General features: G+C 34.8%; 1 protein-coding gene across 1 annotated transcript in view; it reads left to right on the forward strand.

The window, feature by feature from the left end:
- LOC131077363 (uncharacterized) overlaps nt 1-25,811 on the forward strand; it is a 167,981-nt gene that overhangs the window by 102,770 nt on the left and 39,400 nt on the right. Inside the window, exons 3-6 of the mRNA XM_058014848.2 lie at nt 2,776-2,851; nt 2,954-3,026; nt 3,130-3,181; nt 3,299-3,360. Coding sequence (XP_057870831.2) covers nt 2,776-2,851; nt 2,954-3,026; nt 3,130-3,181; nt 3,299-3,360 — 263 coding nt within the window. The remainder of the gene's footprint in view (nt 1-2,775; nt 2,852-2,953; nt 3,027-3,129; nt 3,182-3,298; nt 3,361-25,811) is intronic.

Here is a 25,811-nt window from a genome sequence, read left to right on the forward strand (position 1 = left end):
TGAGGTTGTCCCTTTTGATCAAACGTGAGAAACAACATTGGGGATTTCCTTATCTCAAGAGAGGATAGGATACTCAGCAGGTTTATTCTGTTCTGTGTTGGCCGTATGGAGTTTGCAGCAATGCGATTTCAGACACGTCAACACTCCCCAAAATCTACACTCTAGAATCATATTGAAAATAAATACTCTAATCTTCTAGCACAATGGTGAATCCTGGATGAATCCACTCAATTAGCTAGGTGGGTTTTCGTCCACAAAACTAATTCGCAGAAGGGTTTTGTCCTTTGGTTGAAGACGATGAACAAAGTTCAATCTTTCACAAAAAGAGAATTTGATAGTGAACAATGGATGAACAACTTCTTGCCCAAGCTCTCAAATAACTTTTTTGTTGCTTTTTTTGAAAAAATGTTTTTTCTTTTTTCATTGCTTTTCAAAAAAACACTTTTTTTCTTTTTTGTTGTTTTTCCCAAAAAATGCTTTTTGCTGTTTTAGAAGAGCATTTTTTTACTTTTTTTTTTTTTTTCCTCTCTTTTTCATGCAAGTGCCTTTTAAAATTCCCCTTTTAATTCAACTTTACTTTTGGGCCCAGAAATAAGTCACTTTTATGTCTTCATATACTACTCCTTAAATAATTAAATATAAGTTGTCTTCTAATTTTTCACTTTACAACTTAAATATTTAAGTATTCTCTGCACAGCCACCAAATTTACGGAAAATATTTAAATAATTAAAAAATGAATTCTGACCAGACCATCAATACCTTAAGTGTATAAGATATCTGTCTATATGAAAATGCTTTCCCAAGACTATGGACTTCTACAAGAAGGTTGGGGTTTCCAAGGATAATGAAACACACCAGAAAAAAGACATTACATAGCATGCTTTGATATCATGAAAAGATCTAGTATATAAATCTCTGACATACAAATTAAGCCATGAAAGCAAAATCTAAAAAACAGTTGTTCAAGTGTACATGGAGTGATAGAGTGTCTACTCATAAACTTATAATGCAAATTCTATTTAGATGCGGATTATGCATCATTTCAATGAGAAGTTCCTTAAATGACAACTAAGTCTACATGCTACGTTTCACCTATGCCACATACCTTTACATGAACATTCTATTTTGCCACAGTCACACTTAATATCTCCTTTGCGATGCCTAGCATTCCTGTATTGACATCTCATGTTTCTTTTGTGAAACAATTTCCATATTGTCCTTAACGTAAATCAATCAACCCACATGATTTATGTAACAAATCATCTGTTATTAGATTTAAAAAACATTTATACATGTGACCATCATTAGAGTCATAGACATTATGTTTCCAGTCCATTGATATTAACTTAGTTTTTTATGGTGAAAAACTGTGAGTAGTTTTGAATGATGTGTTTTAGATCAAATAACATGATCCATCTTCAAGCAGAGGAAGCAAACGGTCGTCAATAGGTGTTCATTGCACCAGATAGGTGATTCACAGACTTGTTTATTATATCATGTAAGCACATGACATTCTAATCCCAATCTAGAATAATTACAAAATATATCAGATGCAAAAACATGAGTCAATTCCAAGGTAACCATCCATTGTTTCATAATCTCGCATAATCACCCATCTGCTTCATAAACTTTCAACTAAGTATTGATCAGTGCAAAGTGTCGCATCAAAAGCTTGGCTTCTGAAAGGTTGAAGTAAACATCAAGACCCCATAAACTTACAGATCGGGAAAAATCAGAGAACTGAATAAGATCATTCAACAGAGTTTCGGATTTAGATGAATCATAGAGGCTGGATTTTTCATAAAGCTTCTGTTTAAGACTTAAGTTGTAGAGTGTCTCTTGGTTTCTGAATTTGAACAATAACCAGTTCTATCCTAATTGTCTGGGAAGCTGTTGAAGATGGAGAAGGAAGATGAAGCACCATCTCCATCTCAAAAGGAGATCTTATTGAAGGCTCAGAGCAGGTCCTGGGAAAGACCCAAACACACGAAGCTACAATTTGATTTTAAACATTGTTCTTTCTTGATACTGTATCATATGGGATATGTGTTTGCAAAATTTATTCTAAGAATCAGTTTGAAACATGTTTGAAGCCATTCTAATTGACAAGTTGTTGGTGTTTTGGTGCATTTTATAGGACTTTGTTCTTCATAGTCTCTCAAGTGCCAATATCCAGAACAAGACATTCATAGGTCTAGTAGGATGAGCCTGGGTTCCCTGTTTGGATTCTGCCTTATGGTATTTTTTAAGGATGCGTGTATGGTGATTTGTTGAATTTCTTTCCCCTGGTTCCAGATTTCTAGGTATGGTCATACAAAAGTTAAAACATGCCTAAAATTTAAAAAATATACAAAATTAAACACAGATCAGAAATGATAATTGATATTTCAATGTAAAATGTCAAACATAAGTAAAAAACTGTTTATAAATGTTCAATATACATATAAATGATCAAATATTCACTTGCATATTGAAACTCTATATGAATTGTCATATTGTTCACATCGTGAGCATCAACAATATCAATTGGTTCCTTATAACTGTAAGCAATGACAGTGCCACTTCCAATATTTGCACAATTAATGCCCTGTGTTTCAGCCTCATGCCTGCCATCATTGATCTATAGTAAGGAAAATTGTTCAACAAAAGCACCCAAGAAGGAATGTGATTTTAGTTTATCCTTTCCATTTTGCATGTTATTCTGATTGTTTTTGTTTATAAATGATTTTGTGCACAGCTAAAAGTTAAAAATTTTCATTTGTGTTCTTCTACAGGCTATGTATGTGGTGTCTTATCCATCAATCCATTGTCTGGTTGCTGCCCTCAAACAAGTGAGCGGTTTTCATGTCAGTGAGTATTTTCTCAAGGGCAGTTAGTTTATGTCTTTTGATTCATCAAAATAGTCTGACTACATTTCTTTGAATACTTACAAGTAATTTGCTTGTCATGCAGGGGGTGTAATCTTAGCTCACAATGTTGTGATTCTTATGAATTCTGTGTATCATGCTGCTTAAACCCATCTCAGGTACAGATCTGGTCATTTGAGTCGCAGTCCTTAACTGCTATTTGTTAATATGACTATTTGTATTCTTTTTCTTGTTTTACAATGTGGGTGGTATTCTGTTCAGACAGTAAAACAACTTGCAGTCAAGATGAAGGTGGCTAAACATGCTACAGCAGGTACATGATCTTTATAAAGTACAACAGTCTTTAATAATTTTGTCTTTGTTTTGGCGATATATTACCTTATGGATATTTATTTTGGCTACTGAGTTGATCGCTCTTTGTTTTGCCTAGGCACATACGGAAGTGTTTTTAATTATTGTACTGGAAGGTGCCGTCATAATTCAGCAAGCGTGGTATGATATCTTGTTTAATTGATTTATATGTGCTTAGTATGTTTTGCTGATAGAAAACTTGGTATTACATTATTTATTGTGGAAATGTTTTTCAAAATCTTTATACTTTCAATTAGCATTTTAATTTGCACCTTTTAGTGACACAAAACAGAATAGATGTGCAGAAAAACCACTCTTTTAATTAGAATATGCTCTCTATAAAACTAAAAAATAAAACTAACTTACTATGAATAATATGTACTTGTTATTCACAATCTTTACTATGGTTTTTTGTGGTGTTTCATGGTCATGTTGAAAAAAAAATGTGTTTCTTTCTGGATTCACGTAGGGCAAAAAGGCCAAAACAGATTTCAACATTAAGCAAAAAGTTTTTATATTTTTTATACTTTTTGACTAAAATTAAATCCTATGACTATGTGTGCACTCCTCGATTAAAAGAAAACACTAAATAATACAAGTACACATAAAGATTGGATAGATTAAAGACAGAGAACATGAATGCTCTAGTAAATTAAATTAAGAGATCAGTACAAAGCCACAATCTTCAACCTTCGAACCAACTTGCAATACAAAGATTGCAACTTGCTAAAAGCATTTTAATCTCCATCAGCACACACAATATTGCAATAGCAATTTAAAAGCAAGAGAGGTGTAATAAAGTCTTTTGAACAAATATGAAATTTTGGATTAACAATAATATTTAATAGCAATTTCAGTAATATTGCAAGCATGGAAATTACCATAAAAATATCTAATTGCAAAATAACATTAATTTATAATATTTACAAAGCTATTGCATAAAAATAAATAAAAATCCAACTATTACTTCTACTCTAATAACTAATTAGATGGTATGTATTTTTATTACAAAACCATATTCTCTAATACTAAAACTAAAACCATGCAACCTCTAGTCAAGTTGTAGGTTGAATTTCTTAAAACTATGACTCAATGTATAGATCTTTCTCATGATAAGAAAACTTAAGATAGATGATCTAAGAATAGCTAACTTCATACTATAAATAGTAAATGATAAAAATTTAGTAGTATAAAACTAAAAATAGCACAAACTCCTTGCACTCAAAGAATTACTATTGATGCATAGTAGCTTCGGTCAGATATAAGGGTGACCATTAATATTGATTATACATATATAAGCATGTATGTATGTATGTCAGTTCACTATGTGGACTGACATACATACACACATACTCTTTCCTTGTGTTTTTAAGAATAATCACTTCTAATACTTTGCAAGCCGTCATCCTTATGTCTGATCGAAACTCTACATTAATCTGTGTGTGATCAGATTCTATTCTTCTCTTGCCATGTATCGTGTAATGATCATTAAGGCATCATTGTATGTAACAAGATCAAAGTTTACATGATTGTATTCATTAGATCGAACTTATATGTTCGTATTTGATAAATCGAACTTGATAATGCTTTTTGCACAGATCGATGACTTTAATTGGTTAAGAGTTAAGTTAACTAACATAAATAAAGTTCGCATCCCTTGGTATGTAAGGGACACGTTATGAGTGGACATGCCTCCACTTTGTGTAGACATGTCCCCTCATAACATGTCCCACTAAACACATATATATATTTGCCGATTTCAAGAGAGAAGGATATAAAAATCAATAAATGCTCTCTCTCCCTTGATCGACGAATTTCAGACTTGAAGAAAACCCCTGCACTGCCCTTGATACATTATCATTGTTGACATTCATAGTTTGGAAGGATTAAATTTTGAATACTCCGAATTTAAAGGGAAATCTGCACATTGAACGAATTGCATCAGTCTGATATAAATTTAATTTCTTAACATGGTATCAGAGCCCTGGTAAAAGGAGATCCTAATTAAATTTGAGACATCAGACTATCATCTATTAAGTATTGCAGTCACATTTCATTCTTCACAATGTCAAACATGATCAGATTGGAAGATCGACTCGAAGGAGCCAACAACTTCATATCTTGGAAGCTCAGAATTATGATGCTTCTAAAGGAGAATAAATTAGACTCCTTCGTAAAAGAAAAGACAACCGAACCTGAAAGTGAACCTAAGAAAACTCAATGGATTGAAAGCAATGAGAAAGCCATGAAATTTATAGTGGATGCAGTCAGGGATCATATTGTACCTATATTAGCAAAACATGAAACTCCATACCTTATGTTCAAATCTCTTGAGAGTGCATTTGAAATAAATAATACAGGCAGAACCCTTGCCCTAAAGAGGCAGATTGATAATATAAGCATGAATAAGGGAGAATCTGTCAATGCATATTTCATGAGAATCACTGAACTAAGGGACCAACTATCAACAGTTGGATATGAAATTGATAGCAAGGAATTGACACTCATAACCTTAGGCGGTCTTCCAAATTCATGGGAACCATTTGTCCAAGGAATAAGCGCAAGATCCAAGCTTCCTAAATTTGATCGATTAAGATCTGATTGTCTACAAGAAGAGTCAAGACAAATAACAAAAGGGAAGCAAGAACCTATAGATGAGGATACTCATGTCCTTAACACAAATTCTCATAAGAAAGGTAAGAAGAAGAACTTCAAAAGGAAGAGAAATTCTCATGGAAAAAGTTCATCCAAGCAAAGAAAGGACCCGTCGCAAGTTCAATGTTTTAGGTGTGATCAATATGGACACTATGCGGTCAAGTATCCTGACAGAACAAAACAACAAGCCTCATTTGCTAAAATCGGAAAGACAAATATAGAACATGATTATGAGAAATTTGCTTTCTACTCAACATTATCCAGCCAAGTCTCAAACAAACTTAACACATGGGTAATCGACAGTGGATCATCAAGACACATTACAGGATACTGAGATCACTTAGAAACTATGGTAGAAGAATCTAATGAAGAGGTTACAATTGGGGATGATTGTGCACATCCGGTAAAAGGAGTTGCAACCTGCATCATCAAATTGAAATCCGGGATCTCTATTCAACTCACTGGAGTACTATATGTGCCAGGTATTAAGAGAAATTTAATATCTATATTAGCTCTTGAAGATAACGGATACAAAGTTACATTTATGGAGGGTAAAGTCCTAGCATGGCTGAAGAAATCAACCATAAAGAAGGCCCAAACTATAGGCATAAGACAAGGACACCTTTACAAACTTTGCACTAAGTCAAATCAGGCCCTCATTCATGAGACTTCTGACTCAAATGAGATCTGGCATCGAAGGTTAGGCTATATTCACTTTCGTGCTCTAATTTCTATGGATAAATTTGTAACTGGACTACCTAAACTAAATCAAACTCACAATGGGGCATGTAAAGGGTGTGCCTTGGGGAAAAATACTAAGGGTACTTTTCCTAATAGTTTGAGTAGAACTAAAGCTGTGTTAGAATTAGTCCACTCTGACCTATGTGGACCCATGTCTGTACCCTCCATAGGAGGATTTCTGTATTATGTAATTTTCATTGATGACTTCTCCAGGAAGACATAGATATACTTTCTCAAGTGCAAAGAATCAGAAGAGATCCTTAAAAGGTTTAAGGAATTCAAAGCTCTCACAAAAAATTCTTTCGAGAAGAAAATTAAATTACTTAGAACAGATAATGGGAAAGAATATACTTCTGAAATCTTTAAAGAGTTTTGTAAATGCAAGGATTAAGAGGGAGTTCACTGTACCCTATAATCCTCAACAAAATGGAGTTGCTAAGAGGAAAAACAAAGCTATAGTAGAGGCAGCTAGAGCAATGCTTTATGATCAAAACCTAGAAACCTCATTCTGGGCTGAAGCTTCTAATACATCCGTATACATTCAAAATAGATGTCCTCACTCTTACTTGGAAAATAAAACTCCTAAAGAAGCCTTTATTGGTGTCAAATCAGATATCAGTCACTTAAGAATATTTGGGTGCCCAATTTACATTCATGTGCCTAAAGAGAAGAGATTGAAACTAGAATCTTCTGGGAGAAAAGGAATATTTGTAGGCTACAGTGAAACTTCAAAAGCTTATAGAATATACATACCTGGACAGAGACAAATTGAACTAAGTAAAGATGTCATTTTTGAAGAAGACATTGCCTTTAAGAAGGCCAGGAGATCAGATAAGATAGAAATACCAGATTCACAGAAAGGTATGGAAGAAGATCTTGCTCCTGTGTTTCAGAGGGAGTATCCAGATGAAACTACAAATGAAAGTCAGATTCCTCTAGAGACTCAAGAAGAGGAACCAAAAAATAATCACAAGAGACCACTTTGGGCTAGAAAGATGATACAAGAAGCAGAAATCCATGCAGCACCCAAAGGAACATTTAGAGAGAGCAAAAGACCTCGCAAATTAACATATGATGCATCAATGAGTGAAATCATTAATTTTGAACCTACTGGTGTTGCAGAATGTAATGTCCCCAATTTTAGCCTTTAGGCTAAAAGGAGTAATGGGGAGAAATTAATTAAATTAATTTCTTATAAAGTCATTAAAATAAATAAATTATCAAAAAGTGACTTTATATTTAATTAATTTAATTAAAAATGACTAAAGTATTAAAAAATAAAATAATAATTATAAAGTCGCTTATTGAAATAAATAAAGTGTATCTACCCTCTTCTAGAAGTCTCTCATGATGGGTTATGGAAAAAAGATAAATAGGAGAGGGTGATTGAGGTAAAGGCAGACTTGGATTTGAAATTGAAGAATTAAAGGGTTTTGTAGAACCTAAAGGGTGTCTGTAGACTTAGAATCTTTGGGAACGAAAACTCCCATAGATTGCATAACTGAGGGAGTGAAAGACCTCCCGAGGGGTTGCCTTTAGAGTTAGGGACACTCAGTCCTTCATACTGTGCATATTGAGTTTGATATTAGAAGTTTTATTTGCTGCTACAGTGATTTGCTACAGTATAATTGAAGAGGAGGGTTGGGCGATCCTATTAGGAACAATTTGGAAGAATTTCGGCAGCTCTTCACATTGGGTTTATTGAAGATTTAGTTCAGTTTGATGGTGGTGGTGCTTCAAACTTTCAGAATTAGAGACCACCTTGTTCAAGGTATTCTACATCAGCAATATTCATTCTAGAACCTTGGCAATACCTATTGGCGATTTGAAGAAGAGTTTGGGTGCAGATTGAAGAACTTATTAGCCTGCTATTAACAGAGGTTGCAGACCATTGGTATCCATGTTTCCATTCATATCTTCTCATTGATGCTTCGATTTTACCATTTAATGATTGCAGGTTGGAGGAGAAACTTAGGCAATCATTTTAGTGGCATTTATTGGTGATTAAGGTGCAGAAATTATTTGTTAATAGGGGCCGAGCCTTGGCAGGTCCGTCCTCCCCTTATTCCCTCGATCTGCATTGTATGTTGCATAAGTTGATTGAGGATCACTTTGTATGAAAGGCGCTGTCCCCTAGTTGAAGCTGGACCACTTTAGGAGGTGATTCTGGGCTCTTAACTGCAGATTTGGAAGTGTTCTCAGACTTCCAGGTAGCTACAGCAGTCCATCCCTTATAGATCACCGATTCATCAAACATTGCTAGAGTTAGCCAAATAAACACCAAGAAGTCAAGGTGCTGTCTTTAGAGGAAGAAACCGTTCAGGTCTGAGTCATTCTTGGAGGCATTTGACAACAGTAATAACAAAATTTCTGAGACATCATCACAGGTACAAGGGCAGCTTAAGACCTAGAACAGTCCTGCACATTGGAGCTTTCAATTGGGTGGATATTGCTGGAGTTTACATCGCTACACTTGGGCATATTTTAATCAGGTTCTTTAGACCTCTTCTTTCATTGTAATTTTTGAGATATATGCTTCAGTTAGTGACTGTCTAATGTCCTCAGAAAATCAGTGGCATAACTCTTGGTAATCAGCATATGTATAAATCCTATGATTGTATTTGGAACTGGTTTATAATAAGATTTGAATGGGCTTGTGGCTGTAATATGTTTTCAGAGGTTGCATGACATGTATTTGACAAAATGTCAGTCCTTTGTTGACATGGTTTTATGAGTTCCACTTGGGATATAATGTTGTCTAAAGTCTACAATTGATCCTCATACTTATTTCATAGGATATTTATGGCATTGATAGTTGTTACTTCATGAAGATTCATGTGATTGACAACCTTATAACACACTGAAAATCAGAACAGCAGTTTATGACTTCAAAGGACATTTGTTTGACGATATTCCTTGGGTAGAAAATTCATCATTCTCCCCTCCTAGTTGACCAAGGGATATTACACAGAAGCCCTCAAGCATCAAGTCTGGAAGGATGCTATGATAGAAGAGTACCAACCCATTCTAAAGAATGATGTTTGGGACATATTCCTAGACCAAAAGAGAAATCTGTTGTCTCGTCCAAGTTGCTTTTCAAAATTAAACTTGCTGCAGATGGTAGTATAGAGAAACATAAAGCACGTTTTGTCGCCAGAGGATTCTCACAGAAGGAAGGTATTGATTATGAAGAGACATTTGAACCTGTTGCTCGGTATACCTCCATTAGAGCAGTCATAGCTATTGCAGCTGCTAAAGGATGGAAGATCCATCAGATGGATGTGAGAATTGCATTTTTAAATGGGACTATTGAGGAAGAAGTCTATCTAGAACAACCTGAAGGTTTTGTGATTCATAATGTAGCTTCACGTGTGTGCAAACTGAAGAAAGCTTTATATGGACTTAAATAGGCTCCCCGAGCTTGGTATGAGAGGATCGACAACTATTTGCTGGGTCTAGGATTCTCCAAGAATGATGCAGATCCAAATCTTTACTTTAAAGTAATTAAGGGTGATTTGTTGATACTTATTCTATATGTTGATGATCTGCTAATTACAAGAGAAGATCACCTCATTATTCAATGTAAGAAGGACCTAGCATCAAAATTTGATATGAAAGACTTGGGCAGTCTACACTACTTCCTTGGATTGGAAGTTTGGCAGAAACCAAATGGTATTTTTCTAAATCAAGGGAAATACATATTCTGAAAAGATTTGGAATGTGGAACTGCAGACCAATGTTGACACCCATGGAAACCAACCTACATAAACTAAAAGAAGCAGTAGCAGAATCCAGACTTGCAGACCCTACTCTTTACAAACAGATAATTGGATCACTGATGTACCTGGTTAACACTCGACCGGATATTTGCTATGCAGTGAATGCCTTGAGCCAATTTATGTGTGAACCGCGAGAGATACATCTTGTTGCTGCTAAGCATATATTGAGGTACCTTCAAGGTACTATTGGACATGGACTCAAATATAAAAATGTTGATCTAAATCTACATGGTTACTCTGATTCTGATTGGGCTGGAAGTGTGACTGATCGGAAAAGCACATCAGGGTGTTGTTTCAGTTTGGGATCAGCTATGATTTCTTGGATATGCAGAAAACAGTCTTCAGTAGCTCAAAGCTCCACAGAGGCCGAATACATTGCAACATCTTTGGGAGCAAGAGAAGCAGTTTGGCTCCGAAAACTGCTTGTGGGATTATTTGGAGAGCCTCTGAAGCCTACTATCATCCACTGTGACAATCAAAGCTGCATCAAACTGTCTGTAAATCCAGTATTTCATGATAGATCAAAGCATATAGAGATTCCTTACCACTATGTGAGAGACATGGTAGAAAGGAATGTGATCCAGTTGGAGTATATTAATACAAGTGATGAAACAACAGACATTCTTACCAAGCCGCTCTCGAGAGTGAAAGTTGAACACTTCAGGAAGAAACTTGGTATGGTTGAAATGTAAGTTATTGAGATTATCTCTAAATTTCTATTTGTATTAATACAAATAAAGATGTTTAATGTGTAAACTCTTCTGTCATATGTGTGACTCTATGACTTATGGGCCTACCCTGTGTACATTATTGAAAGGTGACGATCTTTCAAATAATGAACACTTGCATCAAACATTGTAAGGTGACGACTTTACAATGATCGGTTCACTATCATGACGAATATCATGTGATTTGATATTCATGGACATGCCATGATAGTTAATATCTCTTGGGCTTATTGATAGATATCATGAGACTTGATATCAGTTGAATATCATTATGCTCCTTATGAGATGATCATGGTGGGTATTATGTGACGTAATATCCATGGAAATACCATGACTTGTTATGGTAGACATCATGAGACGTGATGTCAGTGCACATACCATAACCTGGATGTTTTTGTGAAGAATGTCATGTGACTTGATGTTCTTAAACCATCCTCCAATATCACGAGTTAGGTGATATCTTCATACTTGATTATCTTCCCTAGCTAAGAGGGAGTGTTGATGCATAGTAGCTTCGGTCAGATATAAGGGTGACCATTAATATTGATTATACATATATAAGCATGTATGTATGTATGTCAGTCCACTATACATACACACATACTCTTTCCTTGTGTTTATAAGAATAATCACTTCGAATATTTTGCAAGCCGTCATCCTTATGTTGGATCGAAACTCTACATTAATCTGTGTGTGATCAGATTCTATTCTTCTCTTGCCTTGTATCGTGTAATGATCATTAAGGCATCATTGTATATAACAAGATCCAAGTTTACATGATCGTATTCATTAGATCGAACTTATATGTTCGTATTTGATAAATCGAACTTGATAATGCGTTTTGCACAGATCGACGACTTTAATTGGTTAAGAGTTAAGTTAACTAACATAAATAAAGTTCGCATCCCTTGGTATGTAAGGGACACGTTATGAGTGGACATGCCTCCACATTGTGGAGACATGTCCCCTCATAACATGTCCCACTAAACATATATATATATATATATATATATATTTGCTGATTTCAAGAGAGAAGGATATAGAAATCAATAAATGCTCTCTCTCCCTTGATCGACGAATTTCAGACTTGAAGAAAACCCCTGCATTGCCCTTGATACATTATCATTGTTGACATTCATATTTTGGAAGGATTAAATTCTGAATACTCCGAATTTAAAGGGAAATCTGCACATTGAACGAATTGCATCAGTCTGATATAAATTTAATTTCTTAAAAATGACAAATTCTAGAATATGTTCCTTTCTTTGAAAAATGTGATTGCTAAAAATAGCAAGATCTATTTCTAATGTGCACTAAAAATAAACTTCTTGATAGGTGGCTTTAAATAACTCGATGATTTTGCAACTTTTCCTTTGATCATGGCTAAACCTTTGAAGACATTTAATATAATGTGCCTTTTTTGTGGCCTTCCAAACAGTTGTGGAGAGTGGCATTCTTTTTAGAATGGAGTTCAACTTCACATGATGGCATTGTGTTTAGCGGATCTAGATGAATTCGTCAATGCTTTCATGGAATAGTTTTGTCATTTTGAGTGGACTCCAATTTTCTTGGAGGAATCTTTTACTTTTGGAAAGTCATTTTTTATTGCGTTGGATCATCAATGAGCTTCTAAGTATGTTGGTGTATGTAAAATTCACCTTCAAACTATTTTTGTATTTTCCGCAACTTTGGCTAGATGTGCAAAACATATTTTAATAATAAAATATTTAAATATTAAGTTGTTGAAAAAGCAAAATTAAAAGAAATTATATTAATTATTTATAAAGGTGAATTTTAAGTGACTAAAGTGCTGAAAAAATAAATAATAAAATAAAGTCACTTTAATGGAGGAAAAAAGATCGTTATTTAAGAAACGATATCTAAAATATAATTTCCAAAAAGTTCTACACAAGGCTATAAAAAGAAGCTGAAGAATTATAATTATTTGATATTTTATTGAAACCCTAGTTGCGTAATTGAGAAAATTTCTACCATTGTAGGACAAAAACCCTTGGGCGAAGATTGGTTTTGATGGTGAAAGATTCCTCCCTAATCAATATTGTGTGATTCATTCAAGGTCACAATTTGTTGAGAAAAGATTCAGAGTTGGATTTACCCAAAAATCGCATTTGTGTTGAATGTTTATAAAGAAGGGTTTCGAGCAAATCGATTTATTTTCACAAGTTTGCCACATTTGTAGATACAAGTTTATAAAGGTTTTGCAAGCAAATATGAATTTGTAAGTGTTGTGTGTGCGAGTGAATATATATTAAGATTTAATGTGCTAGGTGTGTGGGTGAAAGGAACAGAAATTTAAGTGAGTGTGTGCAATGGAATGTTGAATTAAAAGTTATATACAAGTGTTGGTTTGCACTAGTTGTACTCCCTGCCTAGCCTAGCAAAGAGGCCATACCATTCCAAATTCATTTTAAAAGGGGGCAATGCATCTAAAAAAAGTAATTTAGGCCTATTAATACTCATTGCAGCCTTAAAGAGGTATATTTAAAACTGTCGCTCCCTATTCAAAGGGAATCACAACCCATACTAGTTGCCATACTTATTGTTTAGGAAGGCTGTACAATTTTTGGAGTGTCATACAGACAGAAGGAATAGCTTGGTATGTTTGACATTGCTGATTGGACTGTTGACTATTCTGCAATGAAGGTTGGCAAAGAATTTTTAAATATTGGCATTTTGTTTGTGACATTATTTCTGTATGTAATTTTTGCATGAATCATTTTGTATCAGCAGCATACGAATTTTTTAAAATAATTTCTGTTGTAAACATTGTTTAACATTTTTTGTGAAATAAATTTATAATTAGTTGAGAATTGAAGAAAATATTTTGTTATAATTGTTATGATATTATATCACAATAAGACATGCAAACTATTTGACAAATTGCTTGCAAAGTAAAATTGTGAAAATGTCAAGTTTGATAAAAAAAAATTCAGGAAGGGTTTTCACATTCCCTTCTTTGATCCCTAAGTGTTCAAGGACCCCTTAGCCTATTTCATTCCCGTAGGCTAATTTGAGGCATGGTGAGGAAATATTTTTAATTAATTAAATTTAAGTTGTCTTACATTATCATGTTTTGGACAACTTTAGTTTAATTAATTATTTTATTTAAAAAATAACCATGTAAAGTGACTTAAAAATTAAAAGGGTCAATTTATGCAATTTAAAAATGAAAGTTCTCAAAAGTTCAGAGACAAAATATAAAAGGAATTGTAAAAAAGAAAAAGAACATCTTTGGTCATTTTTACATTTCTCATTGTGAAGTTTGGACTGCGTGTTCAACTTGTAACCCTAGGACGAAAATTCTAAATGTAATTGGCTTCGAGGATGAAATATTCTTCCTAGTCAATCGAGGTGAATTCAGACAAAATTCACAACTAGATTTAATGCCTGGAAAATAAGGATTTTTTTCAGGATTGGGAGATTGTCATAATAAAATTTATTAGAGGTTTTGCAAGCAAACAATAAATTTATAAGTTTTATTCAAGTTGCACTTGCCAGTAGTTATTTTCAGACACCTGTATTGAGAGTTGATATTGCTCTTATGGGGACGTGGGAAAAGATTGCAGGGGTTTGAACCTTAGTTATCAGCTTGGGTGTGCCTCAACAAAGAGCATCCTAGAAGTTGCACTACACCAAAATCTATAGGTCACACCAGTTTGCAAGGATGTGTGGGTGTGTAGGGAGTTCGTGGAGGCAGTTTGAAACATGATAAGGGCATGGGAGTTGTTTAAATATTCATCCGCTACCTTTTAAGCAATATTTGTCTTGAACATTGCAAAACGTGGCTATCTTGGAGTCTATTCAGCCAATCACCAAGAGAGTCTTTGCAAAAGGTCAAACAATTATGCATCATTCCTAAGAAAATTTTCAAATCAAGCAAACAAATATTAAATGAGCACAGAAAAATCAGTAAGGGTCTTTACATCTAAAAACTTGATAGGTCTTCTTTAATGTTTTAGATTCTTTTGATAGGTGTGCACTTCTATTTTAGACATGCACCTATGTACTATAAAACAGGCTTTGAACTTGCATTTTTTAATAAATTTTTAAAGGTGTGCACTTCACCAGGTGTACACATGATAGCATAATATTTAAAGTTTGAAAAATTATTTTGGTGAGGTGTGCACATGCACCCCACATGTGCACCTGATAATGGTGTTTATGAACATTTGATATTTTCCTATACTGAGGCGCACCCTTGCCCCCAAGCATGCACCTTTTGGTGTGAACTGAATTTTTTTTCATTGAAATCCACACTTGCACCCCAAACATGCACATGATGATTGGATTTGTATATTTTTCCTTTATTAGGCGTGCCGCTATCCCCAAGCCACACAGCTACCAATGGGTTTAAAGTTGTTTTAAAAACCAGTCTCATTTTTCCTCATGAGGTGCACACCTTCTCTCTAGGCCCACACCTTTTCATTTTTTATTTATTTTTGATAAACACATCTGCCTTTGTGAAGTGTGCAAAAAAAACACATTACTTTTGTGAACTGCGCACCTACCCCTATCTCACACATTTTCGAATGGATATTGTTTTTTTCTTGTATAGATGCATCCTAGTCTCTAGAGCATGCATCTCTGCATATTCTTTTGTGGTTCAGTCTGATTCTTCATGCTTAGGTGCGTCTCTATCCCCTAGGCATGCACCTTTATAAGCTTTTATTTTTCACAGTCCTTGTGATTCTTTATTTTGTCATGTAAGCACTAAGACCTTTCATGTGCACCTGTGAATGACACTCCTCTACACTTAGGTGGGTCTCGATATAGCAGATTGTTTAATTTGAAAATCAATTTCTCCTTTCATAGGTGCGCCCTAGACCACCATATACACACCTTTATGCAGCTTGTGAATATTTTATTTTTGAAAGAAGTGTGCCTTTCTATATAGAAAAGCACCTAAAAATGGCATTCACTTAAGTCTCTATTTTGTACCTTGTGAACTTCTTATTTTTTAATGTAAGTTGTCTTTGACAAAGTGTGGCCTTCTATATAGACCTACATCTCTGAATGGCATTCACTTGAGTCTCCTTTTCCATTCCTCAAAATCGTAGCTGAAAAAATCTCCAAAAACTCTTTTGACTCGCAAGTACTCCCATGACAAAATGTTAGGTGAGTTATTTGTCCAAAAACTCTTCAACGAGTTTCTGAAAAATTGTTGGTGAGTTTTTCCTATAAAACTCCCGAGTGAATGCAAAAAATTGTGAGGTTTTGTATTAAAAACTCCTTCAAATTCATATAATTTATTTTTTCTTGCTTGCAATTAAAAAGATGCAATTTTTGGTGGTGGTAAAGGTTTCAAAGGCCTTAATTTAGGCTTGGCTGCCTCTTGACCCCATTGTGGGTGGTCCCTCAAACCCCCATGAGGGGCACTAACCCTCCTCATTATTGCACCCCTAAATCCCCATTAGTTATTGGAATCTGTCAAATAAAAAACTTGATTACAATGAGGGGTGTTGACGATGTAGCGTCAAAAGTAATCCTTCAGGGCCAAATAACAAAGACCAAATATGTGAATGGCCTATCGGCCTTACATATTTGGTAATCCAATTTATTATCCATTGATATCGTATTATTGTATTACCGGCTTGTTTAATAATTAACCATTGCATTATCGAAATTGATATATATTGGGTTTGTTAAATAATTGTTAAGACAAACAAAGTATCGGTTCATGAAGAACCAATTGTGTTTAATTCATTATGAATCGGTGCATGTATATCGTGCTTATTGGAAACCGACTCATGTTGTGATGAAGAGTCACGACTTCTGGTTCAAAGCTATCTGAGTTGATATATATATGGACAATATATCTCCCTCTTGTAGCTCGATAGATAGCTATGGAAAAGAAGTCAAAATAATATAGATCTACGTGCAGACCACACACAGACTGAAATTATCAGCAAGCTTCGAAGACATAAAGTCTCAGGCAGATCGATGTCAATATACATCAAACTCGGAGACATACACATTCAGTTCAGCGACATATATATTAGCAGATTCGTCTTACACAGTGATAGAAGGAGATTAATATTCTTGTGGAAGGCATAATCTACCTTGTGTGCAGATCAACATAACATTCATTGGCAGATTAAATCACCTACAGCAGTTCGGACTGCATACTCTGCAAACTAGAGTAATTTGAATTTATCATATAGCTTCAAAGTGTGAAGAGATTTTGTAAAATTATCCTTCCATCTTGTCTAAATAATAAAAGACATTTGTGGCTGGGTTTTCACCTTCAAGTGGAAGGTTTTCCCACGGTATATGCTGTGCAATTGTGCTTGAAATATCTTTCAATTGCATTCTATAATCTGATCTTTAAAAATTTAACGTGGTATCAGAGTAGGATTGAGCAAAGATTAGATCAGATTCATATAAGCAAGATTATCTTCTATTATTGTCTTCAAGTTCATCTATTTCTATCAACGTCAAGATGGTGAATGGAATTAGAGTTGAGGACAGACTTGAAGGAGCATTAAACTTTGTATCTTGGAAGTTTAGAATCATGCTTGCTTTGGGGGAAAACGAATTAGATGAATTCGTGAAGGATGCAGTACCAGAACCAAAGGAAGAGGATGAAAAGCTTTAATGGAACAGAAAGAACAAAGCAATGAAAATGTTGGTTGACTCCGTGAAAGATTACATTGTGCCTATCATCTCCAAGATGACGAAGGCATGTGACATGTTCAAAACATTAGAGGAGATGTATGAGATCAACAACTTCACCACATCAAGATGACAAAAGGAGAATCCATCATGTCTTTCTTCATGAGGATTACCAAATTGAGAGATCAACTCTCTACCATTGGACACACCATTAATAGCAAAGAATTAACCATGTTGGCTCTTAATTGTCTTCCTTCATCATGGGAGTCATTTATTCAAGGGATAAGAGCAAGATCAAAACTCCCTAAGTTTGATCGATTGAAGACAGACTGCATTCAAGAAGAGTCAAGATTGGCTACAAGAGGTATTGGCCAAAGCTCCACATATGAAGATATTCATGTTCTTGCTGTGCACTCCTCAAAGAAGAAGGGTAAGAAAGGACACTCTAAAAGAAAGAAAGATAAGAAATCAAATGGTGCTCCTACATACAAAAGAAGGAAGGACATTTCAGAAATCCAATGCTTTAGATGTGACAAATATGGTCACTACGCAATAAAATGTCCAACCACGACTATGCCTCAAGCTTCCATTGTGGATGTTGGTGAGACTATTCCACAAAAGGATTTAGATGGATTCATATTCTGATTTGAAAGAGGCTATAGAGTTTTTGAAGTTCTACTTGTGATGAAGAGATTGAAATTCAGGAGGAATATGCAGAGGACTTTAGTGGAGATTTTGAGATTTTGCATTTCTGTTTTTATATAATAATAAAACAAATATCTACCTTCAGAGGTGCAACAATTCACTTGTGAAAGCCATAGAGGCACTTGCTGGTAATGATAGCATCTAGGGTTACAAAGCCAAGTTGAGACAAGAGGGCTTTCTCAGTGAGAGGGAGTATACTGAAAGGGGATTTTGTTCTAAATCTCAGGATGATCATATTCCTACCTAGGGATCGATCTTATGATAGTAGATCCATGGTTGTTTTGGATCTAGCACTTCCAACCGTATGAGGATCATATTAGATGATGAGAGTCTCCTAATGCAAGATATCTTCCATTGCTGGGACCATGTGAGCAAGGGATGCTTCCGTGATAGAGGGAGAAGCTAAGAGGATGTGCTTCTATTGATATCCGAGGATCTTGGTTATATTGGTTCAGAGGGAGTGGACCATGTCAAGATGGTTTCTCTAGTGATCAGTCAAAGGACTATGATTCATGAGATGGATTCCCATTTATGTAGGCTGGAAGGCCTTTATGTTGACTTCTAGGTCATGATATTCTTGGATAGAAGAATACTTGGTGAGCTTGGAATATACCAAGAGTGATGTAGACTCCAACCTTGTATTGCATGAGAGGTCAAAGCATGTGGAGATCAAGTATCACTATGTTAGAGACATGATGGAAAGGTATGCTATTCAGTTAAGATACATTAGTACTGATGAGAAGACACCAAACATCCTCACCAAGCCTCTCTTCAAAATAAAGTTTGTATACTTTCGAGGTAAGCTTGGTATGGTGGAGAATGAAGCCCTAGATAAGACTGAGTCTCAACATCATTGATTTGGTTATATGTCATATTGATGTATTCTTATATTTGAGAAAAGATGTTTAAAGTGTAAACTCTTGATTAATGCATTTCTCTTTTAGAGAGACTTGAGGTGTAAGCCCTTTTCCTCACCCTCTAATATGGTTCATGGTGAATGTCATGTATGTGACTCCATGACAAACATCACGTGAGAGAGTCCGTGATGATCTTCTTGTACTTGTGTGTTTATCCTTTGGATGAGCCATGGTGAATGTCATTGTGAGGTGACGATCTCACAATGATGAACACTTGTACATCTCACCATTATTGTAAGGTGATGATCTCACAATAATGGTTGTATATATCATTATGGTGGATATCACGTGAAGTGATATCTATGGATATGCCATAATGATTGATATCTCATGAGGTGATATCTATGGATATGCCATAATGGTGGATATCATGTGAAGTGATATCTATGGATAAGCCATAATGGTGGATATTACTTGAGGAGATCTCTATGGTGGATATCACGTGAGGTGATATCCGTGGATAAGCCATAATGGTGGATGTGACGGGAAGTGATATCTATCGATATGCCATAATGGTTGATATCAATGGATATGCCATAATGGTTGATATCACGTGAGGTGATATCTATGGATAAACCATAATGGTGGATGTCATGTGAAGTGATATCTATGGATATGCCATAATGGTTGATATCACCTGAGGTGATATCTATGGATAAACCATAATGGTTGATATCACGATGAGGTGATAAGCTTCTTTTATACACATGAATGTGGTCATTGTTTCAGTCATCACGATGAGGTGATGTGACTTGTAGAGATTAAGAAGGATTCCTCCCTAGCCAAGAGGGAGTGTTGATGATGTAGCCTCAGAAGTAATCCTTCAAGGCCAAATAACAGAGACCAAATATGTGAATGGCCTATTGGCCTTACATATTTGGTAATCCAATTTATTATCCATTGATATTGTATATATTTCATTACCGGTTTGTTTAATAATTAACCATTGCATTATCGAAATTGATATATATCGGGTTTGTTAAATAATTGTGAAGACAAACAAAGTATCGGTTCATGAAGAACCGATTGTGTTTAATTCATTATGAATCAGTGCATGTATATTGTGCTTATTGGAAACCGACTCATGTTGTGATGAAGAGTCGTGACTCCTGGTTGAAAGCTATCCGAGTTGATATATATATGGATGATATATCTCCCTATTGTAGTTCGATAGATAGATATGAAAAAGAAGTCGAAATAATATAGATCTACGTGCAGACCACACACAGATCGAAATTATCAGCAAGATTCGAAGACATAAAGTCTCAGGCAGATCGATATCAATATACATCAAACTCGAAGACATACACATTCAGTTCAGCGACATATATATTAGCAGATTCGTCTTGCATAGTGATACAAGGAGATTAATATCCTCGTGGAAGGCATAATTGTAATGTCCCCTACCTGATCTATTTAAATATACTAAAATTGATAGATTTTCTTCAATAAGTTATTAACAAGTGCTTGTCTATTTTCCTCATTAGCTGATTAATTTCATTATTCACAGTTCTTAATATAGATATCAAACCTTGCTACTACTTCAGTTTTAAGGGAGAAGGGTTTACATATGTTACCAAAGTGCTTAGAGACCAACTACAATAGGTTCCCTCAAAGTTTACAGATCCAAGCCCTTACCTATCTTGGGTCTATACCCTCAAGGCTTATGGGTCGCTGATCCTCACCCTATCTTGGGACTTAACCTATTGCTTGGATTTAGACTGCCCCTCTTTGGAACATCTCAATCCCATCTTCTTAAATACAGAAAGTAATAACATGATTTAGACTATAAGTATATATATTTCTTATGTATTATGAATATATATATGAAATTAAGTATGACTGTCATACATATTGCAGTCAATATTAGCATTACTATTAATTCTGCATAAGAACATTATTGGGCTTCATATATTAAGCATACTTATTAAGCACATCCCCATGCATACCACCAAGAACACAAATGCAAATGTTACTGCCTGTAACTTGATAACAATTCTGATCTAATCTGATCAATGGTGATCTTACTAGATGCTTTTGATGGGGATAAGAAAAAAGAGGAAAATAAGGAGATCGATCCAAGAAACAAAGGAAAGGAAAAGGATACGAAAAAGACAAAAGAAGTCATCAATCACTTTATCTAGGAAATACTATGAGTATGAGATTTGCTAGTAATATCGTATGGTACTATTTAATATTCTTAAAATAGTTTAATATGGTTAATATTATTAATACAATTAAATACTATTAATATAAATCAATTATGTAAGTACAATTTAATATAGTTAATATAATATAGGAGGGAAATGCTAACATAATATTATTAATATAGTATAACATAAGGGTGACAAAATAACATAATGATAGTGTAATATGAAGCTAATGCTGTTAATAAAATCTAGTATAATATTGCCAATATAGTATGACACTGCCAATGTAATACTATACTCATAATGTAATATAATATAATGTAGGTAACATAAATATTTATTACAACATTTCTAAACATGGTGAAGGGAAGTGTTAGAGTATTGCGAGAGTGGTACGGTGTATGGACACTCTTCTAGATACACCACTTCAAAGTAGGACAAGATGAGCTCATAGAGGCCAAAGGAGTACAAAGGGTACTATCTTTGGGTCTAGGAAGATGGTTTCTAGGGCACTCTCCACAATCTCTCCCCTCTTCTCCACCATGGTTCGCAAATACAAGAAATAAAATCATTAAGGTAGTAAGATGATGACTAGATGAGGGTCAACAACACCTTATTAGTTATTATTGAAGTGAATCAATAATAAGAGGTGAGAGGTTGATATGATGGAGGGGAACGATGTAAAGTCCTCACTAGGTATGCCACCTCATGATGACGGTTGAGGACCATCGGTTAAGGATGACATGGGGCCACATAGGATAAGGTCTTGTTGTTAGGCCTAGTGTAGAGGATACTTGGGGACCTCATCATGTCTTCAAACTCAACCCTCGTTATGGTTGAGTTTCCATGAAATTGTTGATATTGTTTTATACATATCCTAACCCTAGAAGTGGACGTATTTCATGAGTTATATCTACATTGTTGTCTAATCTCATTACAGGTTTTCGAAAAAATAGGCTTATCTTATCTTATTCTTCAATGAAGATTATATCCCTAGCTATGTTTTCCCTGGTTTCATCCTAGATTTGTGATTTTAGGGCAAAAACTAGGGCATTTACATAAAGGGATATTACAAATGGTATCAGAGCCATGATCTTGCCATCCTGTAGGGTAAGATTCAATCAACGAATTATTCTAGTCAATAAACAGAGGCAAATACCATGACGGATAAGCAACGAGGGTTCCATCTCGTAAAATGAATTTAAAATATATTATTATCAGCCAAATAGATATTGAATTGGTATGACTTCAGAGTAATTCAAATTAGAATAGTGGATAACTAGGCATATCCATGTGGCATTTAAAATACTTAATATATATATAGATATAATAATAACGACAAAAAAATAACAAATAACAAATAAGCTGGCATTTAAATTGAGAATAAATTAATCATAAATTCCATATGGACCATTAGTGAGGAAATGGGGTAGAGCAATGAGGTCAGCAGATGTTAGGCCTCTGTTAGGTACATCACCCGCTATGGCGACTGTAGGTCTGCCATTAGTGAGGCCAAGGGGGAGTAAACCACTCTTGGGCCTGATAAGTGCTACGGGCGTCTCATTGCATCTAAATCCTTTTGATCTCACTGAGGAAGTGAATACGAAGAAGGCTAATGCATACACAAATATTTATTGAAATTACAAGTCAGTATTGAATTGCATTATTAATGTGATTTTAAGATCACAAGGATTAGTCCCATAAAGAAACCATGGATTAATTATTAAGTAATGATGAATGGATAAATTGCATACCCAAACCCAGTAAGATACAAGGGAATAGGGCCATGGGATAGCAAGAACTAGGCCTCTGTCAGGTAGGCAACCCACTGTGGATGACCGAACATCTGCCACAAGTTGGGCCAAGGGGGAGTGTACCGCTCTTGGGCCTGATAAGCGCTACGGGCATCCTATTGCACCTACTTCTCCTTGGTCTCACTAGGGAATGAGTATGGAATTATCTCATTGATAACAGTATAATCTTAAACAAATTGACTAATAATAGATGTATACTTCACATTCACCACTAATGTGGGAGAGAAATAGAGCAATTAGGTCAGCAGAAACTAGGCCTCTGTCAGGTAGGCAACCCAATGTGGATGACTGAAAGTCTGCCATCAGTTGGGCCAAGGGGGAGTGTACCGCTCTTGGGCTTGATAAGCGCTACGGGCGTCTCGTTGTGTCTAAATCTTTTCTCTTTCATTAATGGTGAATAGGGGGTTAAGCATAGTCCATTTAATTAATACTTGAAGCAAGTATCCAAACATTGTGCTATCTATCCTCTTTGTCGATATGGCTAATCAGACTCATTATATTTACTCCATTTGAAATTCTTAAATACTCTACCTGAGATCACAAACTAGATTGAGTGTTTATGTTTTTGCATCAAGCTGGTGTTGATTTGTGTTTCTACTCATAACAAGAAAGAAATTTCACAATGTGTGTATTCACATGTATACTCCGTGTTTGCATATATGTATGCTTCGTGTTTCCCATGTATATGCTTTGTGTTGTTTAACTCATGTTGGTAGATGACTTAGTTGAGGAAATTAAAATAAACATTTGCTTGAGGACAAGCAAATTCAGGAAGGGGGGACTGTAATGTCCCCACTTTGAAATAAAATTCAATAATAAATGATAATAATAAAATTAAAATATTTAAAATTAAATTAAAATATAAAATAAAATAATTAAATATAATTAAATATGATTAATTAAAAATTAATTAAGTTAATGAAAAGTCAAAAGAAATGAAAGGAAAGGTTGTGACTCCCTCAACAATGAGATATAAAAGGGAGAAGAGAACCTCATTTGAGGGGGGAATAATTTGGAAATGAGAAGTGCAGATCTGATTTAAATGATAAGTGCTGATCTGATTTTGAGAGGTTGTATCCCTTTCAAAGGGCAGAAATAATGAAGAGTTGCACTCTTTCAAAGGGTGCTAATGGTGAAAGGGTGTATCTCTTGCCAAAGGGTATACATGATGAAGAGGTGTGACCTCTCCCTCACATTGAGAGATATAAAGGAAAGGAATCAAAAGCATCTAGTAAGATCACCATTGATCAGATTAGATCAGAATTGTTATCAAGTTACAGGCAGTAACATTTGCATTTGTGTTCTTGGTGGTATGCATGGGGATGTGCTTAATAAGTATGCTTAATATATGAAGCCCAATAATGTTCTTATGCAGAATTAATAGTAATGCTAATATTGACTGCAATATGTATGACAGTCATACTTAATTTCATATATATATTCATAATACATAAGAAATAAATATACTTATAGTCTAAATCATGTTATTACTTTCTGTATTTAAGAAGATGGGATTGAGATGTTCCAAAGAGGGGCAGTCTAAATCCAAGCAATAGGTTAAGTCCCAAGATAGGGTGAGGATCAGCGACCCATAAGCCTTGAGGGTATAGACCCAAGATAGGTAAGGGCTTGGATCTGTAAACTTTGAGGGAACCTATTGTAGTTGGTCTCTAAGCACTTTGGTAACATATGTAAACCCTTCTCCCTTAAAACTGAAGTAGTAGCAAGGTTTGATATCTATATTAAGAACTGTGAATAATGAAATTAATCAGCTAATGAGGAAAATAGACAAGCACTTGTTAATAACTTATTGAAGAAAATCTATCAATTTTAGTATATTTAAATAGATCAGGTAGGGGACATTACAATAATCTACCTTGTGTGCAGATCAACATAACATTCATTGGTAGATTAAATCACCTACAACAGTTCGGACTGCAAACTAGAGTAATTCGAATTTATCATATAGCTTCAAAGTGTGAAGATATTTTGTAAAATTATCCTTCCATCTTGTCTATATAATAAAAGACATTTGTGGCTGGGTTTTTTACCTTCAAGTGGAAGGTTTTCCCAGGGTATATGTTGTGCAATTGTGCTTGAAATATCTTTCATCTGCATTCTATAATCTGATCTTTAAAAATTTAACAAGGAGGTCATGGGGAATTTGGATATAACTCTTGAGTGTGCCTACTCAGACATTATTGCACAACTTGCCAAAAATCTCTTTAGATGAGGCAACTTCTACATATGGCATCACTAGTGGAAGTGGCATTATAACTCATTTAGAGTTGAACTTTTTTTTTGGTCTATGGTATCTATTAAATTCTAATTTTGATTTATATATGATGGAAATTAGTAATATTCTCAACAAATTTAGTAATATGTGTTTATGAAGAATATTTTAACATTTATGTATATAAACATTCGATAAATTTGCTGAGTTTTTTTGGAGTTTTTGTTGAGTCCCAAC

The sequence above is a fragment of the Cryptomeria japonica genome, chromosome 4, assembly GCF_030272615.1.
Source record: "Cryptomeria japonica chromosome 4, Sugi_1.0, whole genome shotgun sequence".
In the NCBI taxonomy this organism is placed as follows: domain Eukaryota; kingdom Viridiplantae; phylum Streptophyta; class Pinopsida; order Cupressales; family Cupressaceae; genus Cryptomeria; species Cryptomeria japonica.